The 24,337-nt window shown below is 39.3% G+C and overlaps 1 protein-coding gene across 2 annotated transcripts in view; it reads left to right on the forward strand.

Moving 5' to 3' along the window:
• The first annotated feature begins 2,428 nt into the window (after positions 1–2,428).
• LOC102294816 (melanopsin-A) overlaps positions 2,429–24,337 on the forward strand; it is a 33,989-nt gene continuing 12,080 nt past the window's right edge. The window contains exons 1-9 of one of the 2 annotated variants that reach the window (XM_005943904.2): positions 2,429–2,979; positions 8,948–9,084; positions 9,222–9,355; positions 14,825–15,028; positions 17,063–17,234; positions 17,468–17,629; positions 18,371–18,478; positions 21,629–21,800; positions 21,896–22,084. In XM_005943904.2, the coding sequence (XP_005943966.1) occupies positions 2,857–2,979; positions 8,948–9,084; positions 9,222–9,355; positions 14,825–15,028; positions 17,063–17,234; positions 17,468–17,629; positions 18,371–18,478; positions 21,629–21,800; positions 21,896–22,084 (1,401 nt within the window). In that variant the 5' untranslated portion in view covers positions 2,429–2,856. The remainder of the gene's footprint in view (positions 2,980–8,947; positions 9,085–9,221; positions 9,356–14,824; positions 15,029–17,062; positions 17,235–17,467; positions 17,630–18,370; positions 18,479–21,628; positions 21,801–21,895; positions 22,085–24,337) is intronic. The other variant, XM_005943903.2, reaches the window with a different exon arrangement.

A 24,337-nucleotide genomic window follows, 5' to 3' on the forward strand; every position in this document is an offset into this window, starting at 1 on the left:
TCGAGAGTTTCTACGAATTTGTCAACATTTTTCTTTTGCTGTATCAATGAGTGCCTCTTCCCTTTCCCTGTCCTGAGACTGTTTTCCCCTAAATGTCATCTTGGATCAGCAGAGATGCAATGAATGCTTTATTGTTCACCCCGGAGCTGGTGCAGACGCGACCAAACATGCTGCTGCATGGTAAATGTATCGGTCTTTACCGCTGTAGTATCACTGCTAACCAACATTACCTTCCCAGGAGTCATAAGACAGACAAATCAGTGCACCCCTGACCTTTCTCAGAGCTTCATCTGTCTTCCCATTAGTACCACAACTGTTACATTTTGTTGTTGAGCAATCAAAATTTTGGCTTCCAGATTTATCAGCTATTATGAATATCTAAAAAGTGATCTTACAGATACGTTGGTTTATACAGTTTTTGTTCACTCTGTCCAGTGTGATAGCGCTCTGCCTTCACTGAGCCTGATCTATGCTTCCCCCGTTTGTCCTTAAATGCTGTCTTGCAGGTTCCTGATATGAAGAGTTAATTAGTGCAGCTAGTAATACTTCACAACACATGCTGAACATTCAAACACTCATTTAACTCATTTAGCACACTGCAACCCCAATAAACACACTGCATGAAGTCATTGTGGCTTCTGCTTTTTTGCTGTTTTGGGTAATAAATTGGTAAATTTTGGTGATAGCTACATCTTTCCTACTATTTGTCATGACTCATAAGGCAGATACTGACACCACCAACAAATGGAAGACAAACCAAACATTGCAACAGTGGGAGAACACCAGATATCATAAAAACAGTTAGCATCACTTGTTGATTTCTAGATGCTGCATTTTAAAGCCTCAAAAGTGGCATTTGTCCACCACCATGTTGGTTCATACTGTGCATCTGAGGTGTGGCTAGCATTACTGACCATGGTGGGAGTTGCACCAATCAGACATGGCTGGAGTCATCCCCACTCCATCATCAAAGCTTTCTTTCTTAATCTGGTAAAGGATTTATTAAAGCCTTTTTCATACTCTAATTCCTCTGCATGACACGTGTTAGTAATAAGAAACGTATTTGTTAAGGTGATAAATTACGAAGCGCCTGTTTACTTGCAGAGTGAATATTCATCTTTGGTCACAATTAATAATTTAATAGATGCCACAAACAGGCAATGAGAGAAGCATGTGGGAAAGAATGCTGTTTGACATGGAAGGACAGAGGTTGCTTTCACTTTGTTTTTAACTTCTTTTGATCTACTACTAGATGTCACTGGACAAGCACTGCTTGCTTTGCATGCCAAGTCAATAAATACCACTGGCTAAACTATATGGGTGCAGTGCACACACCAAAAATCACATATTGTCTCTATAATGTATAATAATTCCAGTAAACTGATCCCAAAAGCACAAGTAACTGCAGCTGAGTGGCACAGTTCATTGACTTGAATTAGCAGAAGCCAATAGTAGACAGCTAGGTGTTGCCACAGTGGCAGCCATGCACATGGCCACAATCCAAAGCTTAACAATTACACTCAGAGAGAAACTATTTATAGAGATCAAGACTGGTTTAAATGGTAGTTGGGCATTTTAATGTTATACTTTGTGTGAATGCACCTACTTTTGGAGCTACCCTCAAATGGCCATTGGATAAACTTCAGCTTTTGGGGCTTCCGCACTGGCTTCATCTTTCAGCTCAAGACTTGAACAACAACTCTTTTAGTGACATTAGTAAAATAAAATAAAGAAATATAGCTTTATAGCAAAATAAAGCTAAAAGGCTTCAATGAAGAGACTTTGAAGCAACTGCAGAGCAAGCCTCCAATCGCTTTCTTTATAAAATTGCAATTTACAAATATTTCTTGAAACAATGATCTGTAAGTCATAGCTAATTAGGCTAATGACAGCAATACACCTCCTTAGTTCACCATTTCCCAAGTGCACAGGAATGTGCTTACAGGAAACCAACCAGCCAGTAAATCCAAACAATTCCAAGTGTGATTCACAGTAGGATTGGACACAAAAATGAGAAGGTTAAGAGGCAGTCCCAAAATCTCTCTAAGTCATCATATTTCTTTAATACTTCATTTTTGTGTGTTCTTTTTTTTTACTTCACTTCCTTTACAAGTACAACATTAGAATGAAAATCTAACAAGATCAACTCAAATACATATTTCTTTTCCTCATCGATTAATGTATCCCTTCATTCTTTAGTGTTTGCAATTGGGTCATTCACAATGAATCATTTCTCAGCAACGCAATAAATACAGATTTTTACTTAATATTACCTAAATGCATGTATTTTGCGAGCTGTAGCTAGCCAACATAAAACTTGGTTCTCCCCAACAAGAAAAGCAATAAATGACCATTCAACGCCATATGTGGAGGAGGCAGCTAACAATCTAGTGAATAATTCTTCTTTTAGTTTTTTCTTACTTTAACTCTTACCAGTAGGAACGACATATAATAATTCCAACCCAGGAGGGAGTAGGAAGAGAAGCTGTGCAAACAGGCAAATCTGGAGAAACACTACTTCACTCATTCCTCGAAGTTAAATAAACAAACAAAAACTAAAGCCCGCTTGTGTTCCTGTACATATGCAGACCCACTGACACACTCCGAGGCAATCCCGGGAAGGGATTGGGCGAGACACACGCACAGATAGAGAGAGAGCAGGTCTTTCCCACCCTATCAACAGCTGCTGTACTAACAGCACATTTCTGTTAGAGTGGGATATGAAAGCAGGGTAGGAATAATGACTGGCCACTTAGACTCTTAGACCACCTCATATATAGAATCAGCAGTTGACAATTCCACTTTATCACACACACACACATCTTTATTTTTTCCATTAACCACCTTGGATCTTTAATGGATTCTAAGCTCCTAATTGGACCGGTGTTCCCGACACCGGACCCGACTTCCCGTACACCCTGGAATATCACCTCCATCAGCCCTCGCCGGCCCATGGAGCTTTCATCGATGGCTACAACTGTAAGTATCGCGCTACAACTCTTGATTTCTCCTTTCTTGTTTAAATGACTATCCCTCGACTGTACTGGAGAGCCCCTGCGCGTTGCATCGATGCGTAAAGGAGGCGAAAATGTGAACCAACCCACCCAAATGGGGAAAAAACGGGCAAAGGAACTCGCTATTTTTTTCATTCAGAAAACGTGAGATGTTTGAGAGTGAGAGTGCGCGAGGTGTCACCTCTCTGTGAATGAATGAATCGCGGCATCCTCCCCATGCATGCGTATCTGCGCTCTGTTCATTCAGCGCGGGACCTGAATGAAAGCAGGAGCGCAGCGCAAATCCCGTCATCACCGGTGGTTCTCTGGCTTGCTCCGCTGAGGCTGTAAAGAGATGCTGTGGGTGTAGTTATGTTTAACTTCTGTGGTGAGAGCGCGAATCAATTTGAACCTGCTCCTCGTGTAGTTTTCTTATAATAGTCCTCATATACCAGTTTGCAGGGACATCATCCACTTAATAACTAATAACAGTTCTTTAATATTCCAGGTGACTTAACGTAACTTTACTGTTTGTTTTTTTTCCGTAAATTCTGTCCGCACAGAGGCACATGGAAACAAACCGATAAGTAATTTTAATTGTTTTCTTGTAATTGCTTTCGAAATTTGTTTTAAAGTCGTCCACACCTCGCTGTCATCCTCTGTTACCTTATTTACAGTTATTTTCAAGCTGGAAAGTATTACCCAGCCTCAAGTATATATCAGATTCTATTTCTCTTTGTCTCCCTCTCTGATTCAGAGTAGGATTAGTTTACCCACCGCATCCAAGAAATCCCTTTAAACAGATCTGTAGCATCGTGATCGTCTAGACGATCTGTGTGTACTGAATATAGAACACAAGATACTGTTTAACTTTGCCCCACATGAGCCCATTTTGACCTTGACTAAGAATGATTTATAAAAGGAGATTTAAAGATGTACTGAGAAACACATGGGTGAAGTGATACACTGGATGTAGTTCAACAAGTGGGAATGGTATAGTTTGGATTCTGAATTTGAAGCTCAGACTTGCAGGCTTTAACCACTGTATTTATGTGGTCTGGTGTTCACGGGAGTGCTGGGAAAAGCTGATAACAGAGCAGTGCCTGGGGGTAGCTTCTGGAGAAACAGATGGGATCTTCTGCTCCGGATAAAAATGTGGTTTTCATTTTGATCTTCCTCTCTAGGATTGTCTTTTCTTCTTTCCACTGTTTGTGGCATTTTGTTAATTATCTATCTAATCCGCAATCTCTACAAGGACATAAGCCAGTTTAAAATGTCCATGCGTGTTAGTGCGCATGGATGCACATACATTTGAGCACAGCTCGTGTGAGTGCTGATATGATACGTGCATGTGGCTTTGTGTCTTAAAAAGGAGACTATGATAGAGCATGAGTGAGTGGGTGGCCTTTTGTAATCGTGTTTTGATACCTGGTAAACACAAGAGTTTGCCTCTGTAGACGCAGACAACCTTTTCTCTGCCAACATGTTGATAGGCTGATTAACAACTTGCTCTTGAGGTGTGGCAGATTCAGTGAGCAGATAATCAGCTGAGCAGTTACTGCAGCATTTATCAATCCTGTTAAGCCTCAGAACAACTGAAGGAAAAAAGGCTATTACCACTTAAAAGAGATAGAATAGGCTGCTGGATTGCAGTTACTGATTATTTGTTTATGTTTGCATTCAGTAGATATGGGAGTGACAGGACATGATTAAAGTTAAGTCAACCAAGCCCTAGAATAACTCCAGAATATGAGGTTTTAATTGTGCAAATATACAACCTTAACATATTTTTTAAAAACTGGATGGACGTTCCTTGCAGCAGCCTGTTGGTCAGTTGTGGTTGTGAATGTCCAACACACATCAGTGCACTAACATCAACACAAAACAAAATCCAATAACTAATTTTCTTAAATGATATTTTATTAATTCCTGACAACCAGATTTCACCCAGATATTTTACTCACAGAAAAAATCTTTTAAGGGATTATGCCAATATTGTTTTTCTGAACTGCTAAACAAAAGCATCAAAGGCGCTTGATTAAAGATGAACTTATAGTATAGAACTGACTATAAGATCCTCTTTAAATATAAGAGATGGTTCCTATTTCCTAATATGTGCAGAAGTCTATAGCTCACTGATATCTGAGTGGCTACAGAATTGTTTTTAATAAAAACATAGAATCTCCTGCAGTTATGTTTATCATATATGGCTGCATCAGAGGGATGTTGATTTAATAATTTTTGCACACAGATTCATCAGTGCCTGTGCATGTGTGTGGGGAAGATACTGAGCTTGAAAACTCTTTATGTTTACAGAAATTTAAAAGGGACCTACAGTGCTTTTTCTTATTTTTGTCAGTACAGACTGTTACAACTTCACATTTTCAAATTAAACAAATCTTCAAAATTGAGGTTAGCATTTGTAAGTAATCGGTGTGAGCCAAAAGCTCATGCTTCAGAGCTCAGTTTTTTCTACTCTTCGCTCATTGTCAAAGAGAGGGGATATCCCTAATATGGTCATCTGGAGCACACAGCTCTGTCTGTGAGCACAGCAGCTCCACCCACCTGCTGTTCAAACATTTTGTTTGTATGGAGCGCCCAATCAGAATAAAACAAATACTGATATAAATATGAGCATCTATGTTCTTCTTATTTTTATTATTATTAAAAACAAAAGAAATGTCTTAATTTCATTCAGATTCAACTCCTATAATTTTTCTTCTTCGTGTTCCTCTTCTTCGATGTCTCTCACAATCTCATATATCCCTTATCTTAATTTTATGCTTCACTTCATTTATTTTTCTTTGCCTGTCTTATCTCACTGTTCATTAAACAGTCACTAGACCACTACATTTGTATTAGCTGTTTTTCAGCGATGAGGAAAAACTCAGCGATGCTGGTGCGTCTGGCTTTAGTATGCGTTCACAGACATATTAACTATCAAGAGTATAAAGCTAACATTTTAGTCTGTAAGTCTCGTAGGAAAATGCATAGAGGACGAGGAGCCTTCCGTGCTATGCAGCTCGCTGTTTCCTTCCTTCCTCCTCGTCATGTGATCGGCATTAATCTGGTCCTAAGCTGCTCAAACTGGGAGAATGGTGACATCAGAGGACATCAGAGGGAAAGAAAGGAGTGATTGAGAGATTTGTAGGAAAAGTCAGGAAGGTGAGAAATTATGCAAATTGGGAATCATCAGTGGCCATGGAGGAGAAGCAGATCCAGCAGAGAAAAACTGAACTGTGTTATCCAACGCATCCCTCATGACAGCATCATGCATGCATGCAAACTTCATTTTCCACCACATTTTCACTCATTAGCCTCCATAACTGTGCCTCAATTTTCTCACTCTACTGTTCCTCCATTTAAAAACAAGAGCTTGTGACTCTGCAAAAAACCAAACAAAAAACAGCTGAAACAGATGTCAAATAAGCAGAAAAAAAACAGATGCACACTTAAATGTGGCATCCAGGATTAATGAAAAAGATATGCGTGTTCCAGTTGACCGGTAGGGCAGCTGAGGAAGATTTAGTTCAGCAGAGCTAGTTCTGGGGACCGTGTGCATATGTGTGTGGGTGGGTGTGGGTGGGTGTGCATCTGTCTAAAAGAAACACAGGGAGAGTCAAAAGGGAAGTGTGTGCATCCAGTTTTGAAGATGCACTGACAAATTTGCCTGATAAGTGCAAATGCAATGTTATCAGTTAAGGTACTTAGTACTGACCAAATCATAGCCACCCTTGGCATGAACTGAATCATGGATTTGACCAAAACTGCTTTTCCACCCATTTTTAGTCTAGTCCACGTAGCTGACCATTTTCAGAGGAATACATTTTATCTTTTTAAAGTCATTTAGCACTGACCTATGGATTATTTAAGAAAGAAAGAAAGAAAGGCACTTAAGTCACGTTTTGCACACACACACACACACACACACACACACACACACACACACACACACACACACACACACACACACACACACACAATCAGGTTGAATCTGTCATAAATAGCAAAGATATAGTAATTTGTGTCATGGCCTGTGATTCAGCCATTTTAGGTTCTTAGTTTCAGTTCTTGATTATATTAAAGTTCAATAAGGAGCGATCAATAGAAGAAACTGAACATGATTTATTGATATACAGAATTCAATTAAGGTATTTGTTGATTAAACTCTGATGGCCCATCATAGCAAAACAGAATCCCAACAGTCATATCAATTAGGGCAGGACCCCCCGTGTCAAGTTTACCTTTGTGTCCAAGTTTCTTGATTTAATTGTTGTTACTCACTTCCTGTTTTACTTTGCTGTCTAGTTTTCTTGTGTATTGTATTCAGTCTCACATCTTCCCCTGAGACTGTGCTGATTGTGTGCACCTGTGTCTTCCCCTCAGCTGTGGTTCATTCCCTTGATTGGCTCTTTGTGCGTGACTATAAATAGATAATACACAACTACATCATCCTTTAGTCCTTTATTTAGTCCTTTGTTAAGTCATCTGTTTAGTCTCCCAGTGTGCTACTTTGGGTCACTTTTCTTGCTGGATTTATAGGAGTTTATGTGTTTATGGACTTCATTATTGAACTTTTATCCACCAATGAAGGTGTGCTTTTTGTTTATTCCACCTGTCTCCTATGTCTGCATTTGGTTCCTTAACCTGCAAACGGTAACAGTTCAACGGGCATAAAATTGTATTTTTGCACAAGAAAAGTAATTCCCTTTTGGTGCATATGTCAGCATGGTGTGCAGTGTGTCTTTAAAGAATGAAGGCAGCTAGAGAAGTGGAGTACAAAAGAACAAGAAGAAGAAGAAAAAACTATCTACAGCAGGTGAACAGCATCTAAAAGTCACGTTCTTAAGAAATAGGAAAAACATCTAGCAAGGACTTAACAGCGGATATCTGGCCCCTCAGCTGATCCATCTACTGTTCACTGAAGCCTCACCAGAAATGGTTTCAGTAAAAGGGACACTGTCAACCAGTCCGTCTTTAAAAGAGATAAAGGGAGAAAAGATGGAGATATGCCAAACTACATAAGAACTGGACTGAAAAATAGTGGCAACACTGACTTTTTATCAATAAAAATCAACAATTTGAACAGATGTTTAGTCCAAATTGTTGCCAATATGTACACTGAGTGTCTGCAGCCATATGTAAAACACGCTGGAAGCTCTGTCATGGTGTGTGGCTGCATTTCAATCAGTGGTGTTGGGGATCTTTGTCAAAATCTATGTAATTGTGAACAAAAAAAGGGTGCAGCAACATTTTGATCAACCATGCAATACGATTTGGAAAGAAGTGTTGTGGCTTCATTTTTTTAACATGACAATGACTTTCTACCAATGCAGTAAAAGTATACTTGGATAAAGAAAAAGAAACACACATACACACACACACACACAATAGAACACTATCAGTCAAGCATGGCCACCTCAGAGCCCGGACCTAAACATTTTTGAAGCATTGTGGGATCGTCTTGACAGAGAATGGAACAAAAGGCAGCCAACATCCAAAGAAGAGCTTTGTCCTTCAAGTAACCTTGGCAACTGTTCGTGAAGACTTCTTAAAGAAATGAAAAGAAAGCTTTAAAGATTTCAGCCTGTGTTAAAAAATGTAGGTGGTCGTACAAAAAATGTATTTGGCACATTTTGTGCCCATTTGCCCCTTTCTAGCAATTTTTTTTTTTTAAATGAGGGGTGGCTCAAGACCTACTGTATACATAGTTGTCTATATTAATTACAGCTGAATAACAGCTTAAGCCCATTTTTTACATGAGTATTTGTTTTGTTTTCCTTTCCACTGCAAGCTTCTATTCCTCTCCATTTAAGATTTAATGAGATTTAAATCATCCCAATTACTACAATAATTATTATTTTCCTTTTCTTTTTCAGTTTTTCTTTAGATTTTGAATTCTTCACTGTCCTTTCATGAATTAAAAGCAATTGCTTCCTGTTGTCCTGTTGCAGGGTTCCATGGTCAGAGACTACCCATTTCCAACCGTAGATGTTCCAGACCACGCTCACTACACTATTGGTGTTGTCATCCTTGCTGTAGGCATCACAGGCTTGCTGGGAAACTTCCTGGTCATATATGCTTTTTGCAGGTATTTCTTTTCTGCTTATGTGACTGATTTAAATGAATGTCCCACAGTTACTTTTGCATATCTCTCTGATAATAGAATATGTTGTGACTTATTTATTCCCAGTTCATTAAGCATGACAGCTTTATGTTTGTATGCAGGAGCCGAAGCCTGAGGACACCATCCAACATTTTCATTATTAATCTGGCAGTCACAGACTTCCTCATGTGTCTCACGCAGACGCCCATCTTCTTCATCAACAGCATGCACAAACACTGGATCTTTGGGAAGAAAGGTGCAACACTGTGCACATACAAAGCTTAACATTTTTAACTCAATTACGTAACATGTTGCACTTACAGACTTTACAGACTTTAAACAGTCTTTTATATGTGCAGGCATGCACACTTTGAATTCCACCTGTAACCTTAACCTTTTCATTGTGACATACAGTTCAGTGAATGTTCTCACACAGATACACACACAGAAACACAGCTGTCACCCCGTATGATTGCTTTTCTGTCACAGTTTAAAATAAAAAACACTGTGCAGTAGGGTTACTCATAATCAGATGTGCAGGATGATAGCGTGTTTTACATGAATGCATTCGGAGGGAGGTATCATTCATTAGCAGATGTCGTATTGAGAGGTTTTTAAAGAGGCAACACACTCCACTGATCAAACACTGGTAGTCGAGGCGCCTTCAGGAGGTGTCCTGACCTTGATGAAGACAGCCAATGGCTGTCAGAGCTGGAGCTCAAGTCTCAGCGGTGGTTACTGCAGGGGGGCGTTTGCTTCCTTTTTTTTAAATTCTAGCCTTGGCCATCCTCCTACCCAGTTATCCTTTGTAAAAGACAGAACAAGATTCAGATTATGAAATGAAAAAATAAAGCAAGTAAACCGGGCGAGTCTTGCAATTTATGTGTGTTTTTTTTAAGGTGCAGTAAGTCATTTTTTAAGATAATTTCACGTGAATAGAATATCCATGTGAAATTAAACCTAATGTGTTCTAAAATAAAATAAAATGAATCCATTAAAAATACATATGAGTGAGCACCTGTTTGTTGAAGCCAAATCGTTGCCCCATCATCTTAAATATAGTGAGGTGGACATTTTTTGGTAATAATGTTTTATGTATGTGGCTAGAGAATCGACCACATACATTGAACACTTAATACATTTATTTTATTTTAAAGATTACAGATAGCTCTGTTAAACTGTATATGAGTTTTTGACATTTTTACATGTATAGTTTCATCATCGCTTTCTCATCACGGTTATTTCCTCCCCCACCATTGCACTCTCTTCTTCCTCATCCTCTTTCTCGTCAGCTTAAGCCTCATCTCTTGAATTTAAATCAGGGTTTTAAGACATGACAATGTGCATGAACATGCTTATTTGTTCTCAATATTTTTGCAATTACATATTGTCAGCAGAAAGCTAACAACAAGCCAGCTAAACAACAACAGCTGGTTATAAGCTAAAGAAAATATAAAAGCTAATGTTAGGCTTGAGTGTCCTAAAGATTACATTTTCCATCTGATAAACACATAAATAATTTTATTACATTCTCACATCATTGAGAGTTTATTTGCTGCAAGCCAGAGTCCATCAATGTTAGATCCACTTCAAAGAAAGCTGGCTAACAGTGTCAAATATACTCAACAACTCATCTCAGGATTGGTGTCACTGGTCAGAAGTGAGCTTCACTGATACATCAGCTCATATCAGATTGCTTTCAAAAGGTTTTATAGTCTCCTCTGAAGTAAATATACCGGAACACATATTGATAGCTGAAGTAAACAGTGGCCCAAAAACCTACACTCACTGCAGATGAACAATGGCTAGAGGTGTTTGTCCCACAGCAGACACAGTAGCTAAGATTATGCATTTGACCTGGCAGAGGTAAGAAAGCTGTTTTTATTTTGGGTGCAATCTGTAATGTACTGGTATCTAGTGGCAAGATGTTACACACTGTACCTTTAAACAAAATCTCAATACATTAATTAATAATGGGATTTTTCTGTGCCTTAGAGCAGATGCATGACAGATGTAATTGGGAGAGGTTAAATTAATACATGGAGTACATTTATTAATAGCGTTAGGGTTAGCCCGAATTGTAATCTGTTGTTTGCAAGCTGCATGTGGCTCTTTAGCTGTTAAAGAGCCATGGGTTGCCAACCTCTGCTCTAGGGATTCTGTGAGTGGCAGTTTTAGGAGGTTAGGTGGATGATCTGTCAGTCTGTCTATTGCAGGGACATTGATTTTCCTCAAAGAATAAACTTTAGTGACCATCTGGTTTCTTCAGTTCAGGCAACAATTATACACAATGAAATGATGTCATCTATTAATTCATTTTCTTAATCGCTTGTCAGGGTAGCAATGTGGTACCCTGCCCATCCTGGGCTGAGAGGCAGGGTACTCCCTGGACAGCTCACTAGTCTATCACTAAGATAGATCTAAGATAGAGACACAGACACTGAGTAACCAATGTGCCTAACAAGCAGGAGGAACCCACACAGGCCCATGGATAATGTGACCCCAGCCAGCTGCTGGATTTAAATCCAGGACCTGCTTGCTGTGAGGCAAACACTGCCCCACTGATGAAATGATGTCACATAGATTTGATTTGATTTACTAGAAGACCACAGAGGTTGAAGTTACCCATATTATTCCAGTATGTTTATATTTGACACACATTCATTGACAAGCTTTCAAATGCAACATTCAAAATGTTAGAAACAATAGCACATTTAATTTCTTGCACACGATAACATGCTGAGTGTTTGCCACTAAGCAAACCACAAGTCTTCAATGTTGTTTGGACAGATGATACCAAAGTAATGATGTTTGGTCATAACAGTTAACAGTCAGCACCAGTAACCAGACTGAAGTGTTGTGGCAGAACCTTAAGAGAGCAGTGAATAGACAAATGCAAACCCCATGAAAACAAACGGGCTAAAATTCCTTACCAGCGATGTGAGAGATTAATAAAGTTATACAGAAAACAATCACTTCAAGTTATTGCTGTTAAAGGTGTTTCAGCTAATTCATGGGGTGTTCTTGGTTTTTCACAAGATTGTAGGAGACCACCTACTTGTGTCAGTCAATAGATCGATAACATTCAAACTGGGTGGTATTTTTAACACATTTACCCACAAGTGTGGGTGTAGAGTCGCTATAGTTTAGGGCTATGTAGCTATCACCTGAAGTTTAAAACTGCTTCACAAAGACTGATCCTATACAGCTATCAAGGCTTTTCAGTTTCTTGTTATCGATTTAATAGCTTTTACTGGTGTTTGTGACATGTTTTTATACATGAATGAATGAATGAATCCAGGGGCTTAAATATGAGAAATATGAAAAATGTGACTGATGGTATATTTTGATTTGAGTATCCTGTGATATAAATAAGCTGCTAGGGAAAAAAAATCAAATGAAAACAAGAAGAGCAAATGAAGTGAAACTCAAAGCAAGCAGGTTTTACATTTGATGGGCTGTTGGCTGGTTGTTAGAGTGAATTGTTGTCTGTCTCTCTGTGTGGAAACCTTATGATTGACTGATGGGTGTTCCTATCGCCCAGTATCAGCAGGGATTGGCTACTGCACACCTGCAACATTATTTGGTGAAGCGACAAAGAAAATGGATAAAGATAAAGTGTCACAAGATGCCATAATTAAATGAGCTCCATCCAAATTCCAAACACTGCAAAACATTTTAGATATCATAGATTATTCAGCATTTAAAATTGTTGAATGTATTTATTTGTCCACCTTGGTTCTAATGAATCTGATGCTTTCACATGCCATACTTTTTCTTCTTCTGGATATTCACTGGACGTTGTAGTTTAACTTATCTACCATATGCAAATGACAATTTTTATTATTTTGTTTTTAGTTTTAAATGTCTGTTTTTATTGCATATTTTCACATTTTGCATAAAAACAATCTCATAAATTTTTTCCCCTCTTATAAAGCATTTGGACTTCACTATGCTCTCAGCATTGTTGTTACAGCAAATGCCTCAAGACTTAAAAATATTGTTCTTCTTCAGAAAACATCTGCTGTTTATTGTGAACCAGTCTGGAATTTATTAGCTTCAGCAAATTTGGCTTTTGAACACACGCACACACACAGATGTGTTGATGCACACTATATTAAACTGCCTTAATCGCCGGCATTTGTTTGAGTTTCATCACAAAGCCAACACAGAGTTTGTCATATGCTTGGACTTGATGTTGTGATTATATGACGTGTGACAGGTCAATGGTAATTACAAAACTACAGCCTGGAGGAAAAACAGCTGATGAAATGATGAGTGAATGCTTGTCGTTTGTCATGCGTGTCATCTGCATGAATATATTTCCACAAGTGTATCTATTAGATTTCCTCATGGATACATTAAGTGTAAATATGCCAACAATGTGTCTCTCTAAAAAAAGACAGCATGTTAAAATATTCTGACACATTTTTCATTATATAAACATTAGGTTTCACACTCCCTGCTTTCTATTTCCCTCACATTTTCTCTCATTTCTAATTCACCACATACACTTGTCTGCAAATGATGTTAAGTGTAATCGCTAACCTAGAGCTCTTTTCCAGCATTTCATATCTCATTTATCTCATTATACTTCGAAATGTAGCATGAAATTAAGTGCCAATCAGATTATTTAAATAAACTGTTTTGGGTCTTTTTTTACCGTGATAATTGTAATGTCAATGAAGTTCATGCTAACACTGCATGTGACAACAAACTGCACATAATAGATGGAAATAGCCATCATGATGTCAACCACCTGTTTGTGAGGTTCCCTTACTACCTACTGCTGCTTGTGTTGGTATCCACTTGTTAGTCATAGCGACCCTTAAGACATTCCTTATCTTTCACCTGCTCCATCACCAATCAATCACCTGCCTCCATCTCACCCTATTCCTTCATACGCTCTGTACGTCCTCCTTCACAACATCCAAAAACCTTCCCTGTGCTCTTCCTTTTTTCCTCCAGCCTTCCTTCAAACACGCTGTCTCCTCTTTCTCTTTACTCAGCAGTATCCTAGTTACAACAAGCACCTTGCCGGTCAACAGCACTCGTGTCTGTCATTGCTAACACAATAATGCCTGCATGATAATGGCTATTTTTGATTTGGCAATTATTTTATACCAAATGTTCTTCCTGATGCAACTCTCTCCATTTATTCTGCCTTGAGACCGTCACGAGGAGTACATCTGTTTGCAGCCCTCATGGCTAGGTTGTGATGTGGAAGTTCTTCCTTCCCACTGTTGCAAAGTTCTTCTTCATAGGGTTCACTATAGGGCCTATATAAGATAAAGCACTGTAAAAGAACTTTTGTTGCAAATTGGTGCTATACATTTATAAAAAGGGAACTGAACACTTTGCATGTTATGAAGCTGCAGAGCTTTTAGCTCTTTTCCTACTTGTACCATGCTTTTTTGGATTATTAATAGCTGGGAATTTCAACAGGGAGCAAGCCTCACGTGGTAATTGAAGAATGCAGTTTTTGTCACTTGACTCTAAGAAATTCTTACAGTCCAATTGTATAGACTATGAAGCATAGATCTCAAATGGTCAACCAGCAAAAAAGTTTCCCTTAGGAATAGAAAGCTAAACCTAACTAAACATTGCAGTTAGAGAGTTAACCACTTTGTCTGCTATCACTGTAGTTTTTACTACAATTATTTGGGATTATACAATCAGATGTGGTCAGCATTAACATGAGCACATGTTGACATTTCCTACCCAGGTTGTGAGCTGTACGCCTTCTGTGGAGCTCTCTTCGGTATCTGCAGTATGATTACACTGATGGTGATTGCAGTGGACCGGTACGTGGTGATCACCAGGCCTCTGGCTTCCCTCGGGGTGATGTCTCGTAAGAAAGCATTCACCACTGTGGCTGTTGCCTGGCTCTATTCAGTGGGCTGGAGTCTGCCGCCCTTCTTTGGCTGGAGTGAGTACAATTTTATTCAGTGACCTGGATGTTTAATAATGATTATCAGTGAGATATAGCGATGTAGTTTTTGAATCTCTGTCTAGCTACTTATTTCCAACTGATCTAACTAATGGCAGCATTTGTATTTCCTGATGAAAAGTGTGGCATTATTTCAAAGAGATCTTGGTTTGCCTTTTCAGCATGGAAAAAAATGAACATTTCACGTGAATCATTAAAACACTTGATGGATATGATAGTGGAACAGTTTTACTGAGGCTCTGCAGCCTCACGTGTTTTATGGTACCACATTTGCATCTGTTTGTGAAGGTACTAGCATTTGCAGAGTACACACAAAGGGGGATGCTACCAATGCAAATATGCTTGTGTGCAGTCCTCCAAGGACCTGACACCTTAACATTGATTAAGCTATGCGAAGGTTAAACGCTGACTGGTTGAAAAGTGGACCATAACAAGAAAAAGGAGCGACAGCGGAGTTCAATACAAACAAGAGAAGAATGGGGAAAAAAATTTAAGACAAAAAGTTCAACATGAGAGGCACAGATGGTGGACACTTTCCACTGTTTTTAGCTGTTTCACTATTTTAGCTCTTTGCATGTAACTTCTCTGGCTAGGCCCAACAACATCCCAAGCAGAAGTATGGTTGCTTGTGACATTGCCACCTGGTGAGAGTAAACAGCTACAACATGTAGACAATGGTCTGCAAAGCTGTGCGTACCACCACAGAGCTGTGTTTGAGCCATCGCTCTCATATTAGCTTTTGGCTTTTCCTGTACTGTTTTTGATTTAGGGGAGGGGTATTTCTGTCCACATCTTGTTCAAGTATCACAAAGTACAACTCCAGCTGTGAAAGCAACTGCTGCAACCCATGAAGAACAAGTCTACATTATTAAAATCATAGACACTTAAGCTTAGGCCTGTCCAGAAAGTGTGGGAGGACTGATTAAGACAACAAAATACAGCTAGCAATTATGATTGATAGAGGTGTAGGGCAAGAAAAAGCAAAAACAAATAAATGCATACAACAGTAAGATTTAGACACTTCCATAGCCTGTCACAGCATGATGTCGCCTCCACAAAGGACTCCATGGTGGTAGTACAAAATGGGTTACATGGCAGCACCATTGAAAGCCTTCTCCCTTTTCTTAATCTCAATAAATCCAAGCTTTTTCTGAAAAGGTTGAAGGTTTTAAATTAAAATCTACAACATGGCTTCTTATTAAGCCTAACCATAACATAACCATGGCTGGAAATAAAAGTAAACTCGAACGTGTCACTAATGCTGATTGATTAAAAATAAAGGTGCTTTTGGACCATGTGCCAGAAACAGTGGAACCACAGGGGAGATGTGTTTGACTTGAATGTGCATTGACTCATTCTTTATCCAGTGCCACCACCACCAGGGAGTGTGTATACCATGGCAAGGCTCTTAATTGATTTTCCATTGGTATGTTATGCATTCTTAAGAAGCTGTGGTCATTTTACAAATTCAAGTCTAGTCTCAGGGAGTGACAATCAATGGAAAGCCCCACAAACAATGGCAAAAAAACCTCTTCAGGATTTCAAACAAATATCTCAGTGACTCCAATAAAATACAGTGAGAGAGGATAAATTACATAAACAGTACAAACCAGTAATGCAGCTTAATTCTGTATTCCCTATTTATGCTTTGTTACCTGTATTTCCAAAGGCTATTGGCTCTTTCATTCATTGTCTTCAAGGTTGTTTAGGTGTTTAGCAGTTATAGGATGGATTTCCTTCCATACATCTTATATAAAACAGTGTTTTCTTCCATTTTTCTGTCCACTGAATAGACAAAATAAATCAATGTGGTAAAAGGTTGGCCATATAGTAAACTCCCTTCATACAAGACTCACATACTCTACCGGCAGCCCTTTATTGAAGTAGTAGGCACAAACATGTTCAAAATGCAGAAGTATGAAGTCAAAGACTTTTCAGGAGCAAAGAGGCAGGAGAGAAATGTCAGATTTAATGATGTGGAAAATGACCAAAGGAGTTTATGTCCTCCCAAAGGTGCCTACGTCCCGGAGGGTCTGATGACGTCTTGTTCCTGGGACTACATGACGTTCACCCCTTCCGTCCGCTCCTACACCATGCTGCTCTTCACCTTTGTCTTCTTCATCCCTCTCTTTGTCATCATTTTCTGCTATTGCTGTATCTTCAGAGCCATTCGACACACAACGCGGTTGGTACTGTTCATGTACACACGAACATCAACACCATTTATGGCTATTATTCTCGAAGGTCTCCTCCTGTGACACACTCCCACAGCTGTGTGAATATCAACAAGTTAGCCATAAAAATGAATTACAAACGAGGGTCTGTTATCACAGTAAAATTACAATTTATATTATTTATTATAGACGACGGCTTTCGATAACTATTTTTACTGGTGGTGGGCGTGTCTGTGCATCACAGGGCGATAACAAAGATCAACTGCGAGGGGACCAGAGACTCTGCAAAGAGGTTCCATAAAATGAGGAGCGAATGGAGGATGGCTAAAATTGCACTCATCGTCATCCTGCTGTTTGTCATCTCCTGGGCCCCTTATTCCTGCACAGCCCTCACTGCATTTGCTGGGTACGTGCACAAGTGTGTGTGTCAGTGTCTGCTAAAGAGACATCTTTTTTCACAGTCCAGTGACGTCTAAAATTCTCCATTAGGACGAAAAACCCCCAAAGTTGAACACTTTACTCACAATAAAGTACTGAGTTTATGATTGAAGATGCCATTAAAGCTGTTTCAGCCAAAAGCTATTTATCCATGGCTGCGTGGTTTTAGTCGTAACAAGACTGTCAATATTCCTGTAGGAAGTGAACTCCCGTGATGGTTACCTAGAACAGAGTATTCATCAATACACATGCATGACAGAACCAAACCTTTGTTTTTTAAGTAGATTTGTTCCAAACCACCATATTTCTCTCAATACTTGGTAGACCAATAAGAAACTAGGAAAGGCTGCATACTGGATTGATCAGGTGGACAGTGACACAACTACCTGCTGCCTGTTCTTTTGCGATGGACTGTGCTGCCTGTCCAAGAAGTACCCCATCATTGTCCCAGTGTCACCTGAAGTATAGCCCACCGTGACCCTGGCTGAACAAGCAGTTAAGAAAATGTTGGGGTGAAGTGAGGGATGAATTGAGCACTAAATGCAAGCCCAACTGTGTGTCCCAGTCCTGTGTCTCTGCACTAATTCTGCACAAGACAACACACGCCCACCCATGCCCTTGTCACACAAATGTGTCTCATTTCCTTGTCTCATTTTTCTTCCTGCCACCATCTGTCTCATCTCTCTCTCTCTCCCTCTCTCTCTCTCAGGTACGCAGACTTGTTAACTCCTTATATGAACTCTGTTCCTGCTGTGATTGCCAAAGCATCAGCTATCCACAACCCCATCATATACGCCATAACACATCCTAAATACAGGTAGGATGTAGCTGCAGTAACAGTTAAAAAATAATGGTGTTCTTTCTCAATCTCCTCGCACACAACAGCGGTGAAGAGGCAGACGTTACACAAGGTGTCAGAGTAATAATTAAGGACATAAAAGTAAAAAGCTTTTTGCAGCTTCAGTATGTACACAATGGCACACCACAGTAAGAATGTAAGAAAAGAAAGAAAACATCAAACTACAAAAAGGAATAATAAAGCAGTGTGACAGAGAAGTATAATTGTTATACAGAGAAAGTAAAGAAAAGATACAAAATAATCATTTTGAAGTATTTCAGTAAAGGTTCATGTTGTCTCTGTCCCCCCCCCCCCCAGCCTCAGACTTTTTTAAAGAACAAATTTAGCTGCTTCCATGCTCGTGTTAGTTATCTCTCCAAGTAAATATTTCATCTTATTTGGTTTGAGAGTGTGTCAAATTTGGTATTGCTCTCTCTACATGTGTGCATAATTGATACTATGTTGCCAGGTTTGTCATCGTCACCCATATAAATGGCTGGGATGTGTTTCCTCGGTCTATAGTCAGTTACATCTGATCAGCTCTGATTAGAAAGGGAGATTATTTTTGGAGTTTTAGCAAAGATGTTGCTCAGTAGTTGATACTTTAACCGATGGCACAACCACAGAATGATTAACATGTGTGGTTTACATTATATCAGAATAAGGTTTCATTGTTCTTTAATCATTTTAAAAGGGTATAATTTTAGCTTGGGTGTGAGAGGTCAGCCCCCAAAAATCTACAAATCTCTAAGGAGCCCAGCATATACGATGTCACAAAGTTTCTACAGTTCAAAGAATTTTGAAGAATACAAAAAACAAACATTAAAAAAGACAAATAAAGGAGATTGGAGCGCCAGAAACAAACAAACAAAAGAAGGTTGAAGGCCACCCACCCAGTGTGTGATTCGATTAAATCGCCTTATCTAAACTTGTGTTAATAGACCAAACTAATGAAATTAAAACTGAAAACAAGACAACCCACAACATTCAACTCAGTAGAATACTGAACTTTTACTAAGCAGCTGAAGTCAAAGGAGGCCAATGTCAGACCAGAGAACGAGGCACTCCAACCATCCTGACTTCATATGCAAGCAGATGAGTCTTCATAGCTAATCACTACTCTGCATGAAACAGAGAGTGCTAGAAAGCAGGTTAATAAAGATGATCAAATACAATAACCAGAGGGTAAATGTGCCATCGCACAGAGGCGCATGACACTCCCAGTGACTCCTTTGCACTTCTTTAATCACATTCTAATATAAAAAATTGCGAACAAGCTACAAACCTTCTTTAATTTACAAATCTCTGTAGCATCCAAAGCTTGAAACCAAAACAGCTTTTATGAATGCAAGATTGAGAAAAGGTACCATAATACTACTGAATAAAGATGATTACACAATACTCTGTGTTACGACCGGTTAGACGGTCAAGTAAGGGAGTCACACTACCACCTGAATATGGATAGCAAAGATATTTTAAAATAGGTGGCAAACCTGTTTATGTCTGTATCAGTGGTGTGAAATTGTGCTTGGATGGGCTGCTAAGTGTATTGTATAGGATATATATGCAAAAACAATACAATACATGCAAAGACAGCACAGTCACTGTCACAGGAGTGAAGAAGAGGAGCAGCAGGAGCCCAAAGCTACAGAAGCAGGCTTTAAATATCCCTGCAGAACACTGGCCATGTGTTCGGCACCTCCTGCAACCTCCTGCAACACATGACACTCACACACACACACACACACACATACACACCGATCCCACAAGAAAGTCTGATGCAATAACAATTTGGAGGGATTTGGACATATGTTACTCTGTAGAACATTTCAGTTCCAATCCTATTTTTCAGACTTTTGACCATATTTTCGGATTTGTGGGGTGGTAAAAGCAGAAATTCAAAATCTGTACAAGAAATGAACAATGAAAAAGAATGCAAATGACTTCACTTTTGTAAAAATTTATTTAAATATTCAACTGGGGAAAAATTCTGATAATATTCATTAGCAGGCTATACTTTCATGTACACGATGCGCTTACTTTTGTTTTTGGCAGTAGTACGAGGACATTTGGCAGCAAATATCCTTGTATTTTGGAACTTTTGGAATTACTAACTTTCCAATTAGTAGATGACCTGCACTACCTCCTGATTTACAGCTGCCCCTAAAATTGTTGCCATGCTTACCATGAACAAGCCTACGCACTAATGAGTGTAAGTTCAAGCAAACTTGATCTGAGCAGACACTATGATCCTGTCTCCCTTAAAGTACTCGTCATGTCCATTTTATCATAACTTTGCTCCTTATCAAATTATTAGTTTAAAGCTAATCCTTACATGGGGATTCATTCTGCACCTTAGCAACGGAGCTAATTCGTGTTGATTTTAAATACACTACAAAGTGCTGGGTGAACATCAGCCTCAACCTACTTTATAATTTATTATCATTATTTTATTACCACTGTTTATTATTTGATCCTGCTTTTGTGTGGTAGTTGGCACATTCGCTTAACAATCAAAAGGTTCCAGCAGGAGACAAAAATCCCTTTCAGGTTTTATCAGGGAGAGAATCCCAGGTGAAACCACATCAAACATGCCAAGCTACCTGCTAACAACCCTACCCCACCCCTCACCCCCAAGTGAATAAGGCTGAAAACAGCTTATTTGGTTTTGTTTTGTGTTGTTACATGAATCACCGAAGCAACTAGAAACTGAATAGTAGTAAATGCATTAGTAAGGCAATAATTAAATAGTAGTAAAAGAGTAGTACACTGAAATAAAGGAAAAAATAACATGCTGACTACAGTGACAACATGGGCAGTCTTGGTAGTTGTACCACAACCCCTTAAATGCACAGCATTAATCAAACGTGTATAGTGTAGAAAAGTGCTATACTGTATATATATATCTAGTTCATTTACCATTTACCACACTTTAAGGAGCCAAGCCTCGTGACTACTTTATTTTTTGTGGTATTCTCATCTTGATAACTTTTTAACATCCTAATTAAAAGCCAACATTTGTCTAATTCAGCTCAGCTTGTAAGGATGTCATGCAGCCCCACACTTCACTATCATGTAATTTAAAAAAAAAAGCAATTATGGATTGGAAAATTTCTCTGTCTCGTTCAGGTCAGCAATCAGCAGGTACGTTCCTTACCTCGGGGTATTGCTGTGTATGAAGAGCAGAGACCGTTTCAGCAGCAGCAGCTTCCAGTCCATCCGCCGATCAACCCTCACCAGCCAGTCAGAGTTCAAAGGCCCCAGCAGGACTCACAACTCTTCCCAGTCTGAGAGTGAATCAGTGAGTGTGGCTCATATTTAATATGTTTTGTATTTTATGTCCTTGTACAAAGGTTTAAAATATGGATTGCTGATTTCAGTCCTTTTCCATCTCAGGCCCAGTTCTCAGACACGGAGGAAGACTACTCTTCTCGAACTCCTGTTAGTCGTCACTTGTCCGGTGATGCCAAACAGGTGCGTCACGCTAGCCAGAGGTCAAAGGTGAGAGGGTATAACACAGAGTACGAGAGAACCTCTGCTCACAACGCCACTGATCCAGCAATATGTCACCTGTCACCAATCACTGTGAGTATAAAAGCCTCACTTGTGTAAAGGTATTGCTGCTAACACGACAAAAGGTTCCATGATTCCAGTCTACTTGATTTTAATTAGCTTTGTCTCCCCTTCATTCTCATCTCCTTGTTCACTTTGAAAAAACCTTTCAGTGCTCAATAAGTGGAAGTCTCTTTCTGATCACCTGCACAGTGTCCTTCAGTGTATTAAAAGCCTTCAGCCTGTGTTTATTTTGGGAAAGAAAGCTGCACAAGGTAAAATCTGTAGAGTAAGGTAGGGAGTCATTGCAAATTATGTTTGGCTCCTGAAAGAAGTAGAAAGAAGTTTTGAATGGGTGTACAATGGCCGGCTGACACAACACCACTGTTGAGGTACTTTGTATTGAATATTCCCTCTAAGTAAAACTGCACTGAAAGTCTTTCCCTTGCAGATGAATTCATAGCACACAACCCGTCGAATGACAGTTTAACTGCTTCTGTGCTTGCTTGTGACCAGATGTCCCTGTTATTGGTTCAGACGTAACAAACTCGTTCACTGACACAACTGTTTGGACACAGCTCTAATCAGCTCTGAAGTATAGAGTTAAAAAGGGGTGAAATAGGACTCAGGCGATCATTTCTTATAATATTTTCATGATACTTTTGATGGAAGGTTTTGCTTCTTGTTTGTCCATTAAAGCTGATCTAAATCCTCTTAAATTGTTGTTTGGGAGCTCGAGACATCGTCGATGTCATCATTGTTTAATTGCATGTAACTTAAAGAGGACATATTGATGGGAGTCCACTTAAAATCCAGGCTAACTCAATGTTGTGACCAGGGACTGTGTAATTGTGTTTCTGTGGTGCCAGAAAATAACGCTGATCTTGCTGGTTTGACTTTGCATTTCAGTATCACTCATATTGTCTGGTTACCAATGGGAACAGCTTATTTGACTTTTTAAAACAAATTCAAACCACAGAAAGAATTTCATAAAGAACAAGTACCTCACGGACTGCTATTGCTTTTAAATGACTCTCTGAAGCTGACATTTGCGAACTGTCTCAGTCTGAAATCTTCATGTCTGGAACTTTATTGTGATCACAGCTACTTTAAAATCAACCTGCATATAAACTCTGCCATCAGAAATACAGTAAAATGAAGAAAAGAGTGTCATGTTGGAATCAGCATGTATTGATGTCTACAACTCTGCATTATTACTCTATCACTAGTGACAAAAATGTAACTCACAGTTTCTCCACTGAGGGACATATGGTGTAAACAGCCAAGTGAAAGTGAATGTAAACCCACATAAAGTTTGTTTTTTAGACAGTGAGGGAGAAGACAGCGACATTGAGGATAGAGAACAGGGGAAGATAAACAGTGGGTGTCATTGGAGCGGATTCAAACCTGGGCATATGGGTCGCTTGTTCAAGCCAGTGAGCTAAATTAGCACCCCACAAAGTGCCACTTTTAATTGCAAAACTCAGTAAATGAACAGCTGTAAGAGATCACAGTGCAGGCAAATTTCTAACGAATAGGCTGTTAAATGGACTATAAACTCTCACAGTTTACAGCACATAAAGAAGTCAAAGGAAGGTTTTATCCAAAAGTTTAACCTCCATCAATGTATTTATTGATTCAAAGGCTGGAAGTCACCTGTGGGTCAATCCATGTGGTTGTCATAGTTACATACTGTAAGTCGATCTGTTTGTGAGTAATAAACTGTCAAGGAGCATAAACAAACACCAAAAAAAGCACACATGCGAGTACCCAGGTCACGACTCAGTTATACCACCATGGTTTAAAGAAGTGGAACATGCCTAGCATCCTCTTCTTCTTCTTCTCCTTTTTATTTATTGGCTGCTTCCTTTTGGGGTCACCACAGCGGACCGTCTGCTTCCATCCTGTCATATCCCTGTTAACCCTACCTTCACTGCATCCATGAATCTTCTCTGTGGTCTTCCTCTTCCTCTGCTGCTGGAGAGCTCCATCTTCAACATTCTTTGCCCAATATATCCACGATCCCTCCTCTGCACATGTCCAAACCATCTCTAACTCTATCTTCCTCTGACATACCCATTTCTAATCCTTTCCCTTCTGGTCATATCACCTTTATTTTGGAAGATTGTCACTAGTACATTATTAATCCTCTGCATCTTTCCTCCATCCTCGAAGCACCCCTACTATCTTCTCAACACACCCTTCATTTGTTAGATGTCCATCTCTCTTGTACATGGGGGAATACTTGTATTGTCATCATATTGGTTTTATACTCTAATTCAATCT

Source organism: Haplochromis burtoni, unplaced genomic scaffold, assembly GCF_018398535.1.
Source record: "Haplochromis burtoni strain Fernald_Lab_line unplaced genomic scaffold, NCSU_Asbu1 Contig_278, whole genome shotgun sequence".
Classification (NCBI taxonomy): domain Eukaryota; kingdom Metazoa; phylum Chordata; class Actinopteri; order Cichliformes; family Cichlidae; genus Haplochromis; species Haplochromis burtoni.